Raw genomic sequence first — 23,332 nt, 5'->3', positions numbered from 1 at the left:
ATAATTACCTTTTCTAAACAATATTTCGCCTGTTTTTTTTTAAAAAAAAACGTTGGCTAAAGAAAATAAAGGATTGATTGTAATCGATAATTAAAGATTCATCTGCAATGTTAATAAGATCAATAATTTGCAAAAACGTTAATTGTAAATTAATAAAAATAAGAGTTGATTTATTTGGCAATCAAATGATAAATTAATAAACATTTGAAGAAGATCAAATAATTTAGGACTAAAATTTAACAAAATGTTAACATGCAACAAGATTAGATCAGATCAAATCTCCAATAAGAAATATGTATCATTAAGTATTTTTCCTTCTTTCCCCCTTTTTTTCTCCGAATGGTCTAGGTCTATACTAAACCCCCATAGTTGATTTTCCAGTTCACGAAGCTTTACAAGTTTACATGGGTGTACTTTATAGAATAACAGTTTTAAATTTGCTTCCTCAAACTTATATGAACTGTTCCTAAAATTTCTAACTTCTAAAATATCATTTCAATAGAAACATGGTATACTTTCCGAAATGATTCGAGCCAATGGTAATGTAGGTGCAACCGTGCAACTATAAGTATCCAAGTGATTTTCTCCAACGAATCTCATTTTGCAATGGGGATAACATACATGAGTCATATAATCATAGCATAACATACATGAGTTATATGATCATAGCATAACATCCGTAGAGTTTCCACAACAAGGATAATTTATTAAGACTCTAGACATTAAAACTTAGAAGATTCATTTGATAAATTATTTGGAACATAATTTAAAAACTTATAACTCTACATTACTCATGTTTTTCTATTCATTTTTCAAATATAAATTATCAAGCTATTTTTTTCTTAACTAAAGTACATTATGTAACAGTATGAAAGTTACTAACTTGATGCTCAAAATCTTGATCACTATTTTGTAAATAACAATTCAATGTACAGTATAAATAAAAATATATATTGTGTATTTAACAAGCTTAGTCACAATTTTTTTTTAATAAATTGAACTGGAAATGTATTTTACTCTTTAATTTTTATTAATTTATATTTAGTACATAGGTAATTATAATATCACTACTTTATGTGTCTTCATATTTCATCAAATACAGTTCTCTCTATTTCTTTTAATTTACTCATTTCAGTTTGGAGGAAAACTAAGGAGGAAGTCCAAAAGTATGAGAGACAAAATGAAAAGGTGGAGAGAGAAATTGAAAAGTTAGAAATAGAAACTAAAAAGTGAGAGAGAAAAACTAAAAAGTGGAGTATAGTATTATTAAAAAATGCAATATGACTTACGTGGACCCAATTCACGTTAACATTAGTGTGCACCAGGCTAAAAACACATATCATTTCTTAACATTCCATATTTCCACTATGCCATTCAGAATCCCACTATATGATGCAGAAACCTACTATATCATGCAGAAAATCAATAAACATACTATATCATGGAAATTACATCATTTTTAAACAATTTACTATATCATTTAGAAACTCACTATATCGTGACAATACTCATTATATTATTTAGAAACATACTATAACATGCAGAAACTACATCATTTATGAACAATTTATTATACCATTCAGACACTCACTACATCAAGTGGAAACTCAAAATATCATTCAGACACCCAGTATATCATGCATAAGACGATATATTTTTACATGCTAAAGCACGTGTAATGATATATACTACACAACCTGCATCTTGCTGCATGTTAAAACGTTAAAATTAAATCCTCCACCTATATTGCATATAATTTCACTATATTTTTTTTTTCTGTTAATAAAATCCACTATATTGTATATAAGTTCACTATATCTCTATAGAACTCACTATTTGAATTTAATGTCAATTACCAACCCGGGTGGATAAAGACGAGAAAGTAAATGCGACATGTTACCAAGAATAGAAAAGACAACAATGTGTAGATTAAAACGTACCAACAAGAAAAGTGTGTAGATTAAAAAGAATCGAAAGGAGTAATAAATACTTACACCACGATTTCAAAGTCATATTATAAAATCTTAAATTTATAAAACAAAAAACCACGTGCAATTTTCATGCGTTTAAGACCTAGTATAAGTATAGATTAGACTAAAATATCAGCAAAAATTATTTTATGTTCCATAAATTCTTCTTCTTATTATTATGACGTTCATATCATTTGCAATGAAAAAACCTATAGAGCTATACTAAATCTGTGTCAATTAATTTATAATTTTGACATACTTCGTTTTAGTTGACTCGTTTTTCTATTTCGTAACTTTTCTCCCTCACGTGATTGTTTATACACTTATTAGATCAATATTTTTTTGCTCAAGTGACTCTTTTTTTGAATAATTTTTTTGTATTTTTGAAATATTTTTTCAGTTGACTCGTTTTAGTATTTGGTAACTTTTGTCACTCACATGACTTTTTATACACATAAAAGTTGTACATGGGTTTACTTTATAGAATAACAATTAAAAATTTCCTTTCTCAAACTTATATGGATTTTTTTTTTAATTTCTAACTTCTAGAACATCATTTCTGCAGAACCATGGGTATGGTTTCTAGCATGATTGGAGCCAATGATCATGTAGATGTAGCTATAAGTATTCAAGTGATTTTCTCCACCGAATTAATCTCATTTTACAATGGGGATTACATACATAAGTTATATGATCATAGCCTAACATTCGTTACTCATGTTTAACACTAAATTTAATTTATTAAGACTCAAAATAGATACTAAAACTTAGAAGATTCATTTGATAAATTATTTGGAACATAATTTAAAAACTTATAACTCTACGTTATGTTTTTCTATTCATTTTTCAAATATAAATTATCAAGCTATATATTTCTTTAGTAAACAACATTATGTACCAGTATGAAAGTTGATAACTTGATGTATGTCCAAAATCTCGATCGCAATTTTGTAAAACAATTGAACGTACGATATAAATGAAAATATATATTGCGTATTTAACAAGCGGAGTCACATATTTTTTTTAATAAATTGAACTGGAAAATGTATTTTACTCTTTAATTTTTATTAATTTATATTTAGTACATAGGCAATTGTAATATCACTACTTTATGTGTCTTCATATTTCATTAAATACTATTCTCTCTATTTCTTTTAGTTTTCTCACTTTAGTTTGGAGGAAAACCAAGGGAGGATATAATTAATAAATTAAACACTTAAAAACGTTATAAAACTTTCTCTCTAAGAAAGCGTCCTGGTGTAGGATAAGGTAAAACGCTATCGTGCACCAAGCTGCTCTAGGGATGGCAACGAGTCGGATCTGGACCGGGTCCAGGTGGACCCGGATCCAGATCCGTTTGCAGACCCTGGATCCAGATCCGACCCGGATCCACCGGGTATAAAAAAGGTGGACACGGGTCCAGATCCGGGTCCAAAACGGGTCCAAAACGGATCCAACTCGTATCATTGCTCCCTTTGCTAGATCACTGATTTCGACTCGAGAAAACTACATCACATCCGGATATATTCTAATCTGTCAAAATCACATTGAAACTAATTCATTTAGCTGACATTGAATCGTTTTCAAATTTTATACACTTATTTTTTTTGTGAAATAAATGCTAGGGAATCATCTCATACATCAATACATTACACATGCAATTTTTGCCCAAGTTTTGATATTCTGCCACGCATGTCTTGCTTCTGTTTATTGTAATTCAATAAGTCTTAATCTGAGTTCCTTCAACCCTTATTTATTGGAATTTAGTCATTAACTTTCTGGTTTAGCAATGCCATATTGTTATGCCTCGTTTTTCTTGTCAACAGAACCCAATACATCACTTTGTGCCTCGTTATTCTTGTCTTGTTTAGCAGTCTACATTTAACTGATTTAAGAGTTGGCCTTGCCTTAGCTACGAATTTTGACAACTTGTTTAGTTGTTTCGAGAAAGAGAGAGAAAGATCTGAGAAATTGGAGCCCGGAACCGGTGGAGGAAATAAATTTTGTTGACAGGAGACGCACGAGGAGGAAATAAAATGGAGAGGAGGTTAGGAGGCCCAGCCAACGTGGAGATTTTTTTTAAAAAAACGGATCTGCGGATTCCGGTCCGGGTCTATTGTACAGATCCGGACCCGAATCCGTGATATGACAAGTGGACCCGAATCCGACCCGGATCCAACGGGTCCATACTTTTAGGATCCAGACCCAGAAAAAAGGATCCGGATCCGCGAATCCGGGTCGGGTCCGGGATCCACTGCCATCTCGAAGCTGCTCCCATGGGGAGAAAGAAGAAGGCAACTGTGCCGGAAAATGGGTCGCCGGCGTCGGTACAGCCTCTAGAACAAAAGGAACAAGCTCAGGAAGCTATAGTAGCTGAGGTTCAGGAGAAAATGAATGGAACAGTAACTTTGAGTCCTTCAAATGTTACGTTGCCGGAATCGATTAAGGCTAAGGCTGCTGCAGGAGTTGTTTTTGGGGAAGAAGCAAGACAGAATTGGAAGACCTTTACAGCTCAGAGCAAAATTTCCGATAGAGGTATGGGTTTAAAATTTGTCGCACCTACTGTGGTTGATGGAGTCTCTATTGCTAAACTAGAGAAATCTGAGGTAGATAAAATGAATGAATATGGATGAATGCTGTGATAGTGTATGTTGTTGGCCAAAACCCAACACTTACAGCACTAAAATCATTTATTATGGCGAACTGGAATCTGGGGAATGAACCTCAGATGTTTAAACATGAAGATGGGTATTTTGTGGTGAAAATGGGTAGTAGAGAAGGTAGGGATGATGTAATTTTTGCAGGCCCTCACCTATTCTATGGTAAGCCTATGATTGTCAAGCCATGGACAACAAGTTTTAATTTTCATAATGAAGTGCTGAAGGTGATACCTATATGGATAAAGTTTCCTAACCTACCTTTGAACTGTTGGAGTGAGGATTCACTAAGCAGAATTGGTAGTCTGATAGGGGTACCCTTATATGCTGATGAATGTACTTCAAAGGCTTTGAGAGTGTCTTTTGCAAGGATATTGGTGGAGATGGATGTGACTAGGGAGGTGAAGAAAGTGGTGAAAATAGCTGACCCTAATGGTCAGACTATTGTTCAGCAAGTGATGTATGACTGGTTACCAGCTTATTGCAAGAAATGTAATGCAGTGGGACATAACTGTGAGAATAAGGTAAATAGAATGCAAAAAATCCCACAAAAACAATGGGTGCAGAAGAAAGATAAAGTGGTCCAGATACAGGAAGTGGCTGAGGCAGGTGATAAGGGTGATTGTGATGCAGATGGTCCCTCATTAGCAGTAGATCCTAACTTAGGTGGGGGTCCTGTTATTGAGGTAGATCCTAGCAAATTAATTACCCCTACTCAAACACCTGTAGTGACAAAAGAGGGTGAGCAAGAGAAGGAAATGGAAGCAGAAGGTGGATGGAAAGTGGTTACTAGAAAGACAAAGGATAAAGGGAAGCTACCAATGTATGCTTCAAGAATGATTGATTACAGTATTACTCAGGATCCAGGGAGAACTGGAGGTGCTAAGGGACCAAACCCTTATTTGTCTTAATGATAGTGGGATCTTGGAATGTTAGAGGCTTAAATGACCCTATTAAAATAAAGGAAATCAAGCATTTCCTCGCTGAGAAGAAAATTACAGTATGTACTTTACTGGAGACAAGAGTTAGAGGGACAAATGTGTTAAAAGTGCAGAGAAAGTTGGGAGGCTTCTGGAGTTGGTGCTGCAACTATTCTTCTTCTCCTAGAGGTAGGATGTGGGTGGGTTGGCAAGCTGCTGAGGTTTGCTTCAGAGTGGTGAAGCAATCAGAGCAGGTTATGGTTTCTGAGGTTACTAGCTTAGATGCAACTGTGGAGTTTATCTTAGTTAGTGTGTATGGGTTACATACTATCAATGATAGGAAGAGCCTATGGAATGAGTTATTGGAGGTGATTGCCACTTGTGATAAACCTTGCATTATCATTGGCGATTTTAATGCAGTTTATCAGGTGGAAGATAGAATTAATGGTGCCATGGTAAGTGAGGCTGAAACTCAAGATATGGAAGACTTTATATTGAGGGGGAATGTAATTGAAGCTCCAAGTATGGGCTTTTATTATTCCTGGAATAATAAAGGTATTGGGAATACTAGAATTGCTAGTAGAATAGATAGAGCTTTTGTTAATGCTCAATGGATGACTAAGTTTCCTGATGTGAAAGTCAATTACCTGCCAAATGGAGTATCAGACCACTCCCCTTTGATTCTTGACTTAGAAGCTCCAAGAGAGGAAGGCAGCAGACCTTTCAGATTTAATAACATTTTGTGTGAGCATAAGGAGTTTGAAGAGACAGTGAATACTGCTTGGAGAGAAGGGCAAGAGAGGTATAAAATGAAACTTGTCTGGAATAATTTAAAGAGAGTGAAGGTGGCCCTCAAAGCTCTTCATACTAGACATTACTCTCAAGCACAATTGAAAGTGGAGGCGTTTAGAAGAAAGCTTGCTGCTCTTCAGGCTCTTCCTCAAATACAACATGATGAGAGGGTGCAGAAGGAAGAAAAAGAGTGTGGTTAACAATTGAGATTTTGGTCTCGAATTGATGACAGTATTATCAGGCAAAAATCTAGAATAACTTGGCTGCAGGAAGGTGATTCCAATACCAAGCTATTCTTCAATGCAATGAAGATCAGAAGAGAAAGGAATAAAATGGCTCTTCTGTATACAGAGAATGATGTGCTATTGAATAGCAAAGCTGATATCACACAGGAACTGGTGGGATTTTCTGAGAATTTATTGGGCACTTGTGCTAGAGAGTTACCCAGTATTGATCTCCCAACAGTTAGAGATGGTGCTAAGCTGAGTTCTGGAGCTCAAGAGATCTTAAGCCAGCCTGTGAGTCCACAAGAGATTGAGAGAGCTTTGTGGGATATTGAGGATTCCAAAGCCCCAGGAATGGATGGCTTTAATGCTTTATTTTTTTAAAAAAGCTGGAGAGTCATTAAACATGATGTTATTGCAGCTGTGCTAGAATTTTTCCAAAATGACCATCTTCATGGTCCTGTAAACATAACTGCTGTTACACTGGTGCCCAAGAAAGCTGATGCAAGATATGCCAAGGACTATAGGCCTATAGCTTGCTGTACTACATTGTATAAAATCATATCCAAGGTTATCACTCACAGACTTCATCAGGTTATTGGGGAGGTGATTAATCAAGCTCAATCTGGGTTTATTCCTGGAAGACACATAGCAGACAATATCATTCTAGCTACAGAGCTAATCAGAGGATATGGGAGATCTCACATCTCACCTAGATGTGTTATCAAGGTGGACATTAGGAAAGCCTATGATTCTGTGGAATGGTCTTTCCTAGAAGGCATGCTATGGGAATTAGGCTTCCCTCATAAGTGCATTAGCTGGATAATGGCTTGTGTGCAAAGTGCTTCTTACTCATTGCTCATTGATGGAACCCCTACTAAGCCATTTAAAGCAAAAAAAGGCATAAGACAGGGAGACCCTCTTTCTCCTTTCTTGTTTGCCATCTGTATGGAATATTTGAGTAGGTGTTTGGGTAGACTCAAGTTGAATCCTGATTTTAATTTTCACCCTAAGTGTGAAAAAATTCACCTTACCCACCTAATGTTTGCAGATGATCTGCTTCTCTTTGCAAGAGCAGATATGAGCTCTATTGTTAAAATTATGCCTGCTTTTCAAAACTTCTCACAAGCTTCAGGTTTAGCAGCAAGTGTGGATAAAAGTTGTCTATTTGTGGCTGGAGTTTCACAGATTGAAGCAGTACAATTGGTTGATGCTATTCAACTTCCAGTGGGGGATCTCCCTTTTAAATACTTGGGGATTCCTCTCACTTCTAGGAAATTGTCTTTTGTGCAATGCAAGCCTCTGATTGAGAAGATCACTGAAAGAGCACAAAGTTGGATGGCTCATCTTCTTTCATATGCAGGAAGGATGCAGCTTATAAGAGCCATTTTGAGTAGTATGCAAAACTACTGGGCCCATATCTTCCCTCTTTCAAAAAAAGTGATTAAAGCTGTGGAGAGAATTTGTTGTAGATTCTTATGGACAGGTGAGACTAATCCATCTCACAAAGCTCCTGTTGCTTGGTCTCAATTTTATAAACCAAAAAGAGCAGGTGGTTGGAACTTGATTGATATGAAAATTTGGAATAAAGCTGCTATTTTGAAACTCCTGTGGGCTTTGGCTTTTAAAACTGATAAACTTTGGGTGAGATGGGTAAATGCTTACTACATCAAAAGAGGGAACATTCACAGTGTTACTATTACTAGTAACACTTCTTGGTTGCTTAGGAAAATCATTGACAGTAGGTATTTATTGATGGATCTAGGAGGCTGGGATAATATTTTGCAGCAAGGAAAATACAGTATCAAAATTGTTTATAGAATGCTTGTGGAGACTGAAGATATAGTGGAGTGGAGGAGACTGATCAGCAACAACAAGGCAACACCAAAGAGTAAATTTATTCTTTGGATGGCAGTCCAGAACAGACTGTACACCACTGATAGACTCCAACAGTGGAACATCCAATGTAACAGGAGATGTTACCTTTGTGAGAAGGAATTAGAGTCAGCAAATCATCTATTTTTCCAATGTGAGTATGCAGACCAGGTGTGGAGGACTTTGCTTCAACTTCTGGGGATAAGCAGACGTGGACAAGGGTTCCAAGATGAGAAAATTATAGCTGCAACTAAAGCTCATAGCAGGAGTCGTACAACCAAGCTGTATGTTAGCTTATTTACAGAGGCAGTTTACATGATTTGGCTTCAGAGAAATCAAAAAGTTTATAGTGGCAAGTGCTTAACAGCAAGTCAAGCCATTAGAGAAATTGTGTTTAAAGTTGCTGGGAGATGTGATGTAAGAGATAGAACTTTGCTACTCTTGTAATTTGTAAACATGTAGTTGGTGAGCTCTTTCCCCAGATGTTGGGAAAGTTGTTTAGTTTGTATTTAACTTTTTTTGGTAGCCAATAATAATTTTGAATTGCCAAAAAAAAAAAACCAAAGGAGGAAGTCCAAAAGTATGAGAGATAAACTCAAAAGGTGGAGAGAGAAACTAAAAAGTTAGACAAAGAAACTAAAAAGTGAGACAGAGAAACTAAAAAGTGGATTATAGTATTTAAAAAAGCAATATCACTTATGTGGACACGGTTCACGTTAACATTAGTGTGCACCAACCTAAAAGCACGTATCAATTTTGAACATTCCACTATATCATGCAAAAAATTAATAAACGTACTATATCATGGAAACATCATCATTTCTAAACACTTCACTATATCATTTAGAAACCCACTATATCATGAAAATACTCATTATATTATTTAGACGCATACTATCTCATGCATAAACTACATCATTTATGAACAATTCACTATACCATTCAGACAATCACTACATCAAGTAGAAGCTCACAATATCATTCAGACACCTAGTATATCATGCAGAAGACTACATCTTTTTACATGGTAAAGCACGTGATGTCACGATATATACTACACAACCCACATCTTTCTGCATGTTAAAACGTTAAAATTAAATGCTCCACCTATAATTTCACTATATTTTTCCAAAACATCATCATTTATAAGTTCATTACATCTATATAGAACTCACTATTTGAATTTATTGTCAATTACCAAAACCCGGTTTTTTCCAAAGAAAAATGGATGACATGGGTAGATAAAGAGGAGAAAGTAGATGGAATATGTTATTAAAAATAGAAAAGGCAACAATGTATAGATTAAAAAGAATACCAACAAGGAAAGTGTATAGATTGAAAAGAAAAGAAAGGAGTAACAAATATTTACACCACAATTTCAAAGTTGTATTATAAAATCTGTATTATAAAATCTTATATTCATAAAACAAAAAATCACGTGCAATCTTCACGCGTTTAAGATCTAGTATAAGTATAACTCGGAATAAAATATCAACAAAAATCATCTTGTGTTCTATAAATTATTATTATTATGACATTCATAATATTTTCAATGAAAACTCCTATAAAGCTATACCAATCTATTTCATTTAATGTAACATGTTTTTTTTAGATACTTCGTTTTAATTGAATCGTTTTCTTATTTGGTAACTTTTCTCACACACATGAGTTTTTATACACTTCTTTTATCAATATTTTTTTTGCTCAAGTGACTCCTCTTCTGAATAGTTCTGTTGTATTTTTGAGATGTTTTTTCAGTCGACTCGTTTTAGTATTTGTAATTTTTGTCACTCACATGACTTTTTATACACATACAAGTTGTACATGGGTGTACTTCATTGAATAACAGTTATAAATTTCCTTTCTCAAACTTATATGGATTTTTTTATATTTCTAACTTCTAGAACATCATTTTTGCAGAACCATGGGTATGATTTCCAGCATGATTGGAGCCAATGATCATATATGTAGGTTTAGCTATAAGTATTCAAGTGATTTTCTCCAACGAATCTCATTTTACAATGGGGATTACATACATGAGTTATATGATCATGGCATAACATTCGTTACTCATATTTAACACTAAATTTAATTTATTAAGATTCAGAATAGACACTATAACTTAGATGATTGATTTGATACAATAGACACTAAAACTTAGATGATCCAACAAATTTCATTGATACAATGGGGTAATAAATACTAGTTTGGTTTGTGTACGCGTGTTTTTATTTCACCTATGCGGGATGAGCGCATATTTAACTATCTCATTGTAAAAGTTTTTCGAAAAACGATTTGAAGTTGTTAACAAGTCTTTAAATGAAGACTCATAAACCTAATTGGATATTGGAAAATCATAAGGACAACTTTGAGACTTATCCAATGTAGATTTTTTCGTCTTGACTCCATAGATGGTCAATGAACCAAGAATTGAGTTTTGGGGGGGGGGGGGTGAGGGTACGAACACGGTCAAGAACCATGTCATCCATTTCTAACCTAAACTTAATATCTATTCATGTCAATGTTATGCAATAGAATAACCACAAAATATTTTAATGCACCATAAAAATAATTTAGTCTAGGTTGGTTCAGGAGACACATAAAAAAGACTATTTTTCAGTGACATGTTATTAGACAATCAAATTACAGGAAACCTAGCAGGTTGTTCAAATTATCTAGATTAATATTAGAATAATTTTTAGGTATTTGATTAACAATAATAACATGTGGGGGTGATGAAAGCATTAGATCATGATAATCATATAACATGCATATATATGAATAATAAATAAAAAGGAACAAAAGTGATTAGAATGTACAATAGAACGATATTATATTAAAGATCTACATCATGAAAGAAAGAGTAGTAACTTCAATATAAAAATAATTAATCTATTCAAGGACTCTCATGATTATACCGTGGCTTGGGCCTATGAGAATGACAACCTTCGGGACGAGCAATCGTGAAACCTGAAAATCTGAATGTGTATGTATGTCTGAAAATATGTGTTTGTATGTTTGTGTTTTTGAAAAGTATGAAAGTATGGGTCCTTAGTGAAGTTTTTGTAGAGAGGTTCGTAAGTATCAAAGTCGTAATGTAAAAATCGAGTGTAAGAAATGTGAAAAACTGTTCAAAAATCGTACTAAATTCAAGAGCTATTTATAGAGAAAAAGGAAACTGTGCTTCACGCACCAGCTTCGCCAGGAGGCTGTGCATATGCACACCTAATGCGGCACGACCAATATACATCGTACACATCGTACGCGCTTTAGAAACGATAAGAAAGAAAACTGCGCATCAGACAAAGGAGTGCGCCAAGCACCGGACTTTGTGTGATGCATAATGCAACGTGTCAGGCGCACATTGGTGTGCTTGACACGGTTGCTTTTTGACACGGTTTGACAACTCTTTTGGGAAACGTGTTTTAATGATTTTTTTTTTATCTTTAGACTCCGAAAATCTGATTAAAATATATAATAAAATACAACAATTATTATGAGGAATAATTAATTGGGGTTCAAAATAGGACTTGAACACTTTTAGAAATAGTTTTGGATGGCTTTTCAGACTGGTCTCTCCTTGGGTCGGACCAATCAGACCACGATATGTTTCATCATTGGATCATTTAATTTGGAGACACGATTATGTGTCTATAATTTGATTGTTAGTTGTGTTATTTCACCCACAAGACTTGAGTTCAAATCCCATGAGATACAAAGTTTATTTTTTTAATATTTCTTTTACATTTTTCTTCTTTAATTCATCTTCAAATTCTGTTACATGTAAGGTAATTGCTTTTAAATTTAAGTTGAATTCTATTTACATTTTCCTTTATTCATTTTAATTTTTTTTTTTAATTTTTTAAAGCATTTTAGTCTACTAGTATTGTACTTCAAATATATTAAACTAATTTTTTTTATTTTTGACATCATACTAAAACGATGCTATTTTTTAAGAGGAGAGAAAAACTAGGATGGATCCCAGGAAATGGGCCATCCTAAAGCATTCTTATGGCTTATTACAGAGAAAGACACGTCAGGAGAATCAAACCAGTATGAAAAATTAGAGGCAAGGTGCCTACGATGAGCCATCCAACATTCACTATGTTCGCTTCTTTAATCATGATGTCTACCTGGACCATCTCATATTTTTTCAAATCTTCAGCTGCATCCAAAACAAGAGTATTAATAGTGCAAGGAATTTTCAACAGTTTTTTCACAAAATTGATAATCGAGAGATTATCTCCTTCAATCCAAATCTTCTTAATGTCTAGGAAAAGTGCGCCCCATATTCCTTCCTTAGCTAAGACCCCAAGCTTTTGCAATTAAAATAGAATTAGAAGGATTAATATCATTAGCTCCACATAAAAGAATTTCTCCTTTACTATTTATAGTAACAAATTTATAAGAACTTTGACCATTACACCATCAAAATTTAGTTTAGCTACCCCTTCCTGAAAAGGAGACTAAGTAGTAGAATTTCTGGCCCTTCTTTTATTACTATTGGCCTTACTATTGGGACTAGGAGAATTGGAAAAAAAAGATCACTTTTAATAACATAACTAATATATCCTCTTATCATTTCCCCCAATTTAGTAAGGGAATAATATTCATGACGAAAGATAATGTTGTTTTTAGCATACTAGATAAACCACCAAATTATAACAATAATCACTATTTAGTATGTGGTATTGTATTTACAGAGCTCCAATACATAATCCTTAAAAGAAGTAAAATTATTTCTCCAACTTGGAAAAGTAGAACTAATATTATTTTCTATCAATAAAGAGTTCACACCCTAGACCATCGGAGAAAAGAAGAAAAGATGCTCAACATCTTCTGAATGATGATTACAGAAGACACACTCTTGGGGTAAAAAAACATGACTCATTTCTTACCAATTTTAATTAGTTGGTTGACCCTCTTGACAAATTTTTCAAATAAAAAATCTAACCTTAGGGAGGACTTTTAATTTTCAAATCCAAGATTCATACTTTCACATTGCCTCACATCCAGTCCTTGATGAAGCTCCACACTCGATTTAACCGAATATTCACCATAAGCAGATAAACCCTAAACAAGAGAGTATGGAATAACATTTATAGGAATGAAAGTATTCACAATACTATTAACAATATCCTGTGAAACATATTGCAATAACATACTTTTATCCCAAGTTCTATCTTCCATAATAAAAAAAAACTTACAGTAAGGTTTTCAGTACCTAAAAGAGGGAAACACACTTTTGATAAAGGGTATTTAAAAACCCAACTACCAAACCAGAAAGAGATCTTGTCACCTATCCTAACATTTCATCTTAAACCTTTCCTAAAAACGACCTCAAATTTATAAGTTTGCGCTATTACCAAGAAACATTTGTTTTAGTAACATAAGAGAATAAATTATCCGATTTTACATAGTTTTTACTGACAAGTTTAACCCACAAGTTTTATGGAGCCTTCAGAATTTTCCATAATAGTTTCATTTGTAACGCTAAACTATTAGTGTTAGCTTTACGAAGTCCCATACCACTTAATTTTTTTGGGAGACAAATTTTATCCCATCCTATAAGATGAGGAGACTTAGAATGAGGATCTTTGTTCTAAAAGATGTTTCTGTAGCATTTATCAAACGAACTATGAATTCTTGTAGGGAGGATGAAACTTTGCATCTAATGATTTTCCTTAGTTGTGAGGTTGGCTTGAACTGAAACAGTGCGCCCCGTTTGAGATAAAGAGTTAATTGTTCACTTGCACAACTGAGATGAAGCTTTTTCTTGAATATCCACAAAATTATCATTAGTTACTTTACCACTTATGATCGGCCAACCTAATTACTTCTCAAGAAATAATGATTCTTCCATTTGAGGGATGGACGCAAATTCCTCCAATAAGGAAGAATTAGTGTTTGTAGAACACCAGAAAGTTGATTTATTATAGTTGACTAATTGTCCTGACATTGAACAATCTGTATTTAAAATATTTTTAATAACTATACAACTTTCAGAACTAGCTTTAGAAAATATCATCGTGTCATCAACAATTATTAAAAAAGGAATTTTAACATGAGAATGACCCAAAGTCACCCCTACTAACTTATCTCCCATTCTACTAGCTGATTGGAGTTTCCTGGCTAGAATCTCCGCACACAAGATAAAAATATACGAAGATAGGGGATCACCTTGACGAATACCTATAGATGGGTTCAATCTATCCCAGGGATCCCATTTACGAAAACTAAAAAAGATATTGTGGTAATGCATTGATTTAGCCAGTCAATCCATTTACTACTAAACCCTCAATCTTTCAAATGTGGCAAAAATAAAATTCCATTCTAATCTATCATATGCTTTTTCCATATCTAATTTAATAACTATAGCTATTCAACCCTTTTACCTTTTTTATTTTTAAAAGAATGAAAAATCTCATTTGTTAATAATATATTCTCTTGAATTAGTCTTTCAGGCACAAATGCACCTTAACACAATTCGAAGCCTGTTGGCTATTCTATTAGAAATGACTTTGTAAATAGTAGAATATAGACTAATTGGTCTAAAGTGATTTGGATTAGAGGGAGATTCAATCTTAGAAATCAATGTGATAAAAGTATGATTTATTTCTTTTAAAATTTTTTGCTGAATGGAAAAAGGCTTTCACTGCTCGATAAACATAGTTTCCTATAAGGGTCTAATATTTTTCAAAGAAAAAAGGCAGGAAACAATCAGGTCTTGGGTTTAATCTAGAGCCAAATCAAAAAGTGCATGTTTAACTTCTTCCAAATCCACTTCACTACATAGATAATTATTATCTTCTTCCGCAATTATAGACTCAAGAAGATCAAAAACCTGCTTTATATCAAAGTGATAGGATGGGTTGATTTAAAATGACCTTTAAAGTCTTGTGAAATACATTATTCAATTAACTTAGGTTGAGTAATTTGTCCATTAGAGGATTTTTTTAATAGGCGTTTGATAAGAGGTTTTTGGTGTGTCGTTAAGGCACCAAGAACCGCTTTCCAAACAATATTTATAAGTCCGAACAAGCAATTACTAAGAGAATAGTAAGGGCAAGTCAAGGGTCGATCCACAGGGAAACATGGATTGGTTAAAGTCTATCTAGTCTAGACTACCTAATTGAAAGGTATTTGGGGGTTTGAAAGAGGTTTGGTAACAAAGAAGACTAACTAATAACAAGAACAAGCAAATATCAAGAGTTTAAATATCAATTAAAAGACACTAGAGTTAAGGTTACTAGTATGAATAAGAATAGCCAATGAATGCTAATGCGATTGTGATATACGGAGATGATTATGCAAGGTTTAGTTTCCCTCTAAATTACTTGACTCCTCTCTCGAATGGTCCTCAAGAATAATCACTTAATCAATCAACTAAATCCTCTTTCAAATGATCTTTAGTTAATTGATTAAGAGATTCAATAAGTTCGGAAAACCCCTAATAAAGGATCCCCTTAATTTCTACCTAATATCTTGGCCTAGAAATTAAGTTGATTATTGGGGATGATAAAAGAGTTCAAAATTCAATTTAAGAACATTTGAAATCAAAATACCAAAGTATAAATGTGATCAATATCTATCCTAAGGTTTCAAAACACCAAGATCAATGCATAAACTTCTCTAAACATCACAATCACATCAACAGTACATTTAAAACCCTAATTCATACTTTCACCCTAACCCTAGATTATGAAACTACTCACTAATCATGGAGTTAAAACAATTAAACAATAAATCTATGACTAATCTAAGGCTAAACATGATTAAGTAATGATTAAAATCGCAATTATGAAACTAAGAGAATGAAGATCTAGAATAACCAAAAGCAAGAACAAAGACGGAAGAATGAAATAAAAACTAAAACTTTGAATTAAATTGAATAAAAAGTACCTTGAATGTATTGGAAATCACAAACTATGATTAACAATTCTCAAATCTCAATCAAACTAAAGTATTTTCTCTCTAATACAAAACCCTAGAATATTGTGTGAAAAACTAGAATAAAACGGAGGTCCCAAAACTAAAAGAAAGAAGGTTTAATGAAGCGAAGATTATTTTCCGGGATCGCATGGTGCGGGCGCACCATAAGGAGGTGCGGGCGCACCATGCACAGGTGCGGGCGCACCATGCACAGGTGCGGGCGCACCTGTGTCTTCTGCCTCAGACTGAATTCTTCCGTCATAATGTGCCGGCGCACAGGTAGCTGGTGCGGGCGCACCATGTGCTGTGCGTTCTGTATTTTTCTCCCAATTCGGCTGAAGGTGCGGGCGCACCAGTGATATGTGCGGGCGCACCTACGTGTGCGGGGGAACTCTAGGCGCACCTCATGATCTCTCACATCCTCTAGCTCGTCCACTTAAGCCATGTCTCGCATAACTCGGCCCCGAAAAGGGCCATACCTGCAATAAAAACACGAGCAAACATGGTGAAAGCATATGTGCTAGAAATTCGATCAAAATAGATCGAAAATCTAACAAAATGTCACTATGATCAAGTATGATCAAGTGAATGAAGTAGAAGGGAAAAGTGAGGAAAAAGAGAGAAGAAAGGGGAATAAAGAGGACCAAAACAAGCCTAAAGGAAGTCATAAATTGCGTTAGAAACGCACTTATCAAACTCCCCCAAGCTTAGCGTTTTGCTTGTCCTCAAGTAAACCAACAGTGAGAATGAAGGAAAGAAGAAGAAAAAGAGATTAAAAGGAAAAGGAAAACATGCAACAAGCTAACCTATATGCTCTAAAATGCAAGGTTACAAACATGACATGCAAGCTAAATGAGTTCATAGCAAGATTTAGGAGACCAATCAAACACAAGAGGGAAGATGATTAGGAAGCACAAGAGTGACTCTAAGGGCTCAATCCACCGATCAACCGAGTCTTTTTGAAAGAAGGCTTTCCAAGAGTGATTTCTCACTCTTGTCCACTTCCAAGACCCAAGTTTGACTCCTCCCTAGGGATTCTCAACCATAATTGCTCGCCTCTACCACATTTTGATGACCCTCATCATGACTTGCACAAAATCTCGCCCGCCACTACTAAATCGACCAAGTCCAATCTAGAAGTCAAAAGGGACTTTGTTAAGGTTGTAACGGGGATAGGTAAAGGGTGTGGATTATATTTTAGGAATGTGGTGCAAATAGGGTAAGTGGAGTACAAACTAGGGTAAATACTCCCCCAAGATAGTCCTAACACTAATCTCAAATGAAGACATCTCACACATAACCTTGATTTTCACTTGTCTCTTTTTCACTTTTTTCACTTTTTCATTTACTCATCAATTTGATTTTTCTTTCTTTTCTTTTTCAATAAAAATCCAAATCAAACAATAAGATCTTTCTTTCTTTTATTTCCTTTGCCATTTTTGTTAGCTTTTGCAATCATACTAGCACATTAACTCACTTTCAACCAAGACTTAGTATCAAAACAACTCAACTCAACACAAACTAGACATGCACTCCACTTTGGGAAAAGTTTGGCCATGACTCATTATGTGGGTAAGCAAAAATAGGATAGAAAGGCTCAGATGGGTTGAGAAGCGGATATTAGGTATTCAAGATTTTGGTTTTGTAACTCCTATTACTAGCAAAAGAAACGCCCTAAATCATTCTTCTAGAGGCTCGATCTTATGTAATCTTGGGGAGCTAAAATGCAAGTCACAAGTTAGGCGATCAATGGTGAGGGTTGTGAGTGAGTCTTACGAGGTTCTTGGCCCTCCTTAGGGATTCGTCGCACAAGGGGAAAGGCAATCCATTCATCCAACTCGCTTAATTTGAAAGAGACTCTACCAAAAGTTATCGTTCTCAAGAGACGCTTAAAATCACAACAGGGCTTCCAAAATCATCAAGTCTAATGTAGGGAAGGTCTTCCAATCAAGTCATGAACACTTCTAGCCACAAATCATGCATGCAACCAAGCTATCCTAAATGCAGAAAAATAAGAAGAAAAAGAATAAAAGAGGAAAATGTTTTTTTTTGTATTTTTTTATGCAAACCTAACATGCATAAGCACTAAAAAGAACCTAAATGCAAAGGGGAGAAAAAAATGTTGAGATGGAGAGAACACATGCTAACTCCCCCAAGCTTAATACAAACTCCGTCCTCGGAGTGTACAAGCAAAGAGAAAGTAAGGGATGAGGTAAAGGCAGAAAATCAAGCAAAAATCCTAACCAAGTAAGATAAGGAGAAGGGTCTCAACATACCTGTCAAAGAGATCTCTTTTTTAGGATAAGTAGCTAGACCTTATCACTAAATAATTTGACAAAGATCTCAATAGTTTGTCATAAGCATTAGCACACATTTCACAATGGATCAAATAGGTATTGTTCATGCTAAAATTTATCACTCACGACGAAATTAAAGTTTGGGACGATTCAACCAGATTATGTTAAAGATGACACGACAAAAAAGTGTAAAGGGGATCAAAGGGGATGAACACACAAAAATGATGACGCGGAAAACCCCAATGAAGGTGGGTAAAAACCGCGGGTGGATGGAGATCCACCAATCTACTATAATTCTTTGTCTCTCTTAGGGAGAGACTCGTTATTACAAAAGTGTCTTTCTCTCTAATGTTCTTTCGATAATGTTGCGTAAAAAAACTCGTTAATGACCTATTTCTCTCTTTTATATGCCTTCTTTTTTCCTTGGCTTTTTCTCAATGAATACAAAAATAAATTCACTAATTATTACATTAACTTTGATGCTTCAATCATGGGAGATCTTTTCCACTTATGCTCCAACGTCTTGATTCACGCTCCTCAACGGCTGGATTTATGGCTCGTTATACTCCTTCCTTATTTAGTTGGACCATTACCACTTGATGCCCAGCTCTAATCTCGCGTCCTTCGATGTGTCTTTGGGTCACAATTACTTCGTTGCCATGTCAGATGGCATCATGTCATCGAGTCATCGCGTCGTTGCGTCAATGTCATCCTGTCACAAAATTCAACCATAACAGTTTGCCCCCAATTGTTGAATCGGGGTGACACAAAACTCATGAGACAATTGTTATGAAAAATCAATAAATCAAATGAAATTCTGTCCAAGTCATTAAGATATCAAAAAATCATAAGATAACTCTCGTTTTTGTAAATTATAGAAAAAATTCCCAAGGGGACACAAGGAAGGAAAGGGGATCCGTTTGAGCGGTTATTTTTGGTAGTCCAAGAGTCTCAAAATACAAAAGGTAGTTTTCTTTTTAAATAGTCGTTTTAATTATAACCGTTGGCTCAATTGTCATGATTACTCTTTGTTGGCATAAATAACTATGGCTTTTTAAAGATCCCAATTCTTACTCCAACTTCATCAAATCTTCCTCTTTCCTTAAGTAAGGCAACTCCCTTAACTTCCATTATTCTCTCCGCCGGAAAAATCGATCGCTGACACCAGGTAATTTCACACCTTTTCGCTCGTTTTTTTCCTTTAATTCGCTCTACTACCTCTTCTTCTACTGTTCTCATGGCACCTAGCAGACGTAGCATTAGGAATATTGTAAAGAACCAAGAAAAATCGAGAGGGAAAGAGAAAGCTGTAGAACCAAGGGTAGAAAATGAGGACGTACTGTCAACGATGTTAGAAGAGTATCTTTTGAGATTTTTAGACTTAGGGAATTTGCCCGAAAGTACTGTCCTTAGGAATGCTGAACCTGATGAACCACCAGAGTCATGCCCTCAAAAATGGGTGGTGCTCTACGAATATCCTTTCAAAATAGGTCTTAGACTTCCCTTCACCCCCCTGGCAAGGGATCTGATGCAAATTTACCAAATCAGTCCTGGGCAAATTATGCCCCAACTCTGGAGGATTCTTAGTGTCATCGACAGGGTGACAGCGTCATGAGAAGAGGCCTTCACCCTTCACGACCTACTGTTACACTATGAGATTAGGGTTAAAGCAAAAAATAGGATAGCACTACATGCAAAGGCGAGGTTAGAACCTCTGGTTGGGGGAGTTCAGTCGAATGACAGAGGTTAGAAAAACAGGTTTGTTTTTGTGAAGAGGTCGACGCTAGGGGAAGCTGGGACGTCTTTGGTTAGCGGCTGGAACACGGAAGGTGTGTTTATTTTCAATCTTTTTAAGTTCATGTCGCGTCGTTAACACTACTCTTACATCGTTTTTACTGCAGGTCTTAACCCTAAACAACTGTCGCATCGCGACGAGTCTCAGAGTCTTTGTGACAAATTTCTGAAAGTACCAGAGGAGGACAGGCAGTTCAGAAGGATTCTTTTTGCTTCTCAAGACAGTTGCTCATCTATGGCTTCTGGTTAGTCTATCTGCGTTTTCTTTTTTATATTTTACTCTTGGATAGGACTTTACCAGGGGTGGTTTCATACTGATGAATCAAACACTTCTAGACAGGTTCATCTCAGTCACGTCCTAGGGGGAGTTTGGACGGGCAGGCGTTGGCTGAACTGTTGCGCAAGCGCAAGAGGGAGTCCTTTACTGACGCTGCGTCAGCGTCGTCCAAAACGGATACGGCGGTCGTCGTTCACTTGGACGACGAGCATGACGTCGCGTCTAAGACTGACTTCCGAGCCCCTCCAGACAAGAGCGGGCCTTCCTATACTGTGACCGTCCCTAACGACTTCATGTCGTTGGAGAGGTCCATATGGCCCGAGGCCGATAGGTTCCTCTTTCCCAACGCTATGGAAAGGATCAAGGACCATACTCTTCCTCGCATGATGTCGGATGGGCTAGAGCTCCTATTCCAGGTATAGACATTCGCTTCATTATTTTTTTTCGTTTGGGACACTATGCTGCTATGATAATGATTCATATCCTCTAAATGACATGCATCCTTTTTCTTCTATGCAGTCTTCCCAACATCTCCTAATGGCAAAAAGGGAGATCTCATCTCTGCTGAAGGGTCATCTGTCCATGAAGCAGAGGATGGAGAAAGCGGAATCGAACGCGAAGTCCAAAGGCGCTGAATTAGAGTCTTGCAAGGAGACTATGGAGGGAATGAGGGAAACTCTGAAGAAAAACGGGGAGGAACTGGAAGAAATTAGGCAGAGGGCAACTAAGCTGGAAGAGTCCTCGCGTCAGGAGATCACGGCTCTCCAGGCGAGTATTGACGCTCAGAAAAATGAGATGGATCTGCTAGAGGCTGAGTTGACAACTAGGGTCGTCAGGGCCAAGCTGATGCACCAGTTTCTGATGAAGAAGACAGCGTCGTGGACGCCGCAAAAGGACATTGACCTATACATCCAGTTCATGGGGTCAATGAAGGATCTTATGGATGAAAAAGACTTGGCCGCGACGGCGGACTCTTCATCAAAAGTTGATGAAAACGCCCCGTCTTGTGCCGGGTTCATAGCGTCAGATGTGCCACCTGACCCTGAGACTGAAAAGGAAGTTCCAGCCACTGTCTTGCCAGCGGAAGTGTCAAAGGTGAAGGAAGCTGAGAAGATCCCTGACGTTTAATTTCTTAATCCTCTTATATCATGCCCCTTTCGCTCAAACTTTTAATCAAACTTTGTTTTAGGTCACTCAAGGGAGTGACTGTTTGTACTGTACTTTTGGGTCACCTATGGGGGTGACCATAACTCTTTAACTTTTTATCGTTTGAACTGTTGGATCGCCTACGGGGGTGACCATTTACTTTGTTGCTTTTGAACTTTTAACAAAGTTAATATTATGTCTCTACCGTGTGTCATATGCATGTGTCTCAGTCGTTATTCTGACGTTTCTAGAGGATGGTCAGGCGCTTAGTAAGCCATCTTTGGTCGTTCAGACGTGACGTTTGGACTTAGTAAAAGCCATCTTGGGTCGTTCAGACGTAACGTTTGGATAAAAATGACTTTAGAATACACATGGGAAACATATAGATACTTACGTGCGTTTATCAGAGAAATAGAGGAATTGTCGCAAGCAGTTATAGCTTTAGAATGATTGTGCCCCTGTTGTAGTGTCAGCTGGAGCAATAGTAGACCCAAAGACTTTATGTGGTAGTAAAATGCAAGTTTGCCTAATGTCCGGTAAGAAATTGTTGGAATGTAAACGAGACGGACGGGGACAGCTTCCCTGAAATTCAACAATACCCAGTGAGAGCACACTATGGTCGCTAGCAGCTAGCAACACAGATACATTAGCGTTATTGTCTATTTATATATATATATATTTTTTTACGAATGGGAAATCAAAACTTATTACTTAGCTCAAAAGAAGTATCGTTAGAGGTGTGTGGCGTTCCAGCTACGTGGCACGGAGCTTCCGTCGCGTCGGACCAATTGATATGCTCCGTTGCCCACCACCTTACTAATTTGGTATGGTCCTTCCCACTTCTGCCCTAGCTTACCAGCGTTAGCCTCTTGTGTGTTCTGAAATACCTTTCTTAGGACCCAATCACCTTCGACGAAGGACTTAGCTTGGACGTTTTTATTGAAACTCCTTGCGACTATCTGCTGCTGAGCCGCCATGCGCACCAAGGCTGTGTCGCGCAACTCTTCAATGGTATCCAAGTCGTTTACGAGCTCATCGCAGTTTTGTCGCTCCATCGCTAAACTGCATCTCGCAGTCGGGACGCTCACCTCTGAAGGCAGGACAACCTCGTAACCATATACTAACGAGAACGGTGTCTGTCCAGTCGCAGTGCACGGCGTCGTGCGATTAGCCCATAAGATGGAAGGCAATGCCTCCGCCCATTTACCCTTCTTGGCCGTGAGTCGCTTCTTCAGAGAGTCAATGATCGTCTTATTACTGGACTCAGCCTGTCCATTGGCTTGCGGATATCTAGGTGTTGACGTTAACAATGTTATGCTCCACTCGTCGCAGAAACGTCTTGTCTCGTTGCTAATGAATTGCGACCCATTGTCGCATACTATCTCGGACGGAACACCAAACCTGCAAATAATGTTAGTATATATAAAAGAAATTACTTCCTTGTTGCG

General features: G+C 36.4%; 1 protein-coding gene across 1 annotated transcript; it reads left to right on the top strand.

The window, feature by feature from the left end:
- Positions 1-6,671: 6,671 nt before the first annotated feature.
- On the top strand, positions 6,672-21,866 carry LOC130589478 (uncharacterized). The gene is made up of 4 exons (XM_057390747.1): positions 6,672-6,924; positions 6,985-8,855; positions 21,258-21,722; positions 21,795-21,866. The coding sequence occupies exons 1-4, from the start codon at positions 6,672-6,674 to the stop codon at positions 21,864-21,866; spliced, it is 2,661 nt and encodes an 886-aa protein (XP_057246730.1).
- The last annotated feature ends 1,466 nt before the right edge of the window (positions 21,867-23,332 follow it).

This window comes from Beta vulgaris, chromosome 7, assembly GCF_026745355.1.
Source record: "Beta vulgaris subsp. vulgaris cultivar EL10 chromosome 7, EL10.2, whole genome shotgun sequence".
NCBI classification, from domain to species: Eukaryota; Viridiplantae; Streptophyta; class Magnoliopsida; order Caryophyllales; family Amaranthaceae; genus Beta; species Beta vulgaris.
The sequence above is the reverse complement of the archived record's forward strand: the minus strand, read 5'-3'. Positions and strand labels throughout refer to the sequence as shown.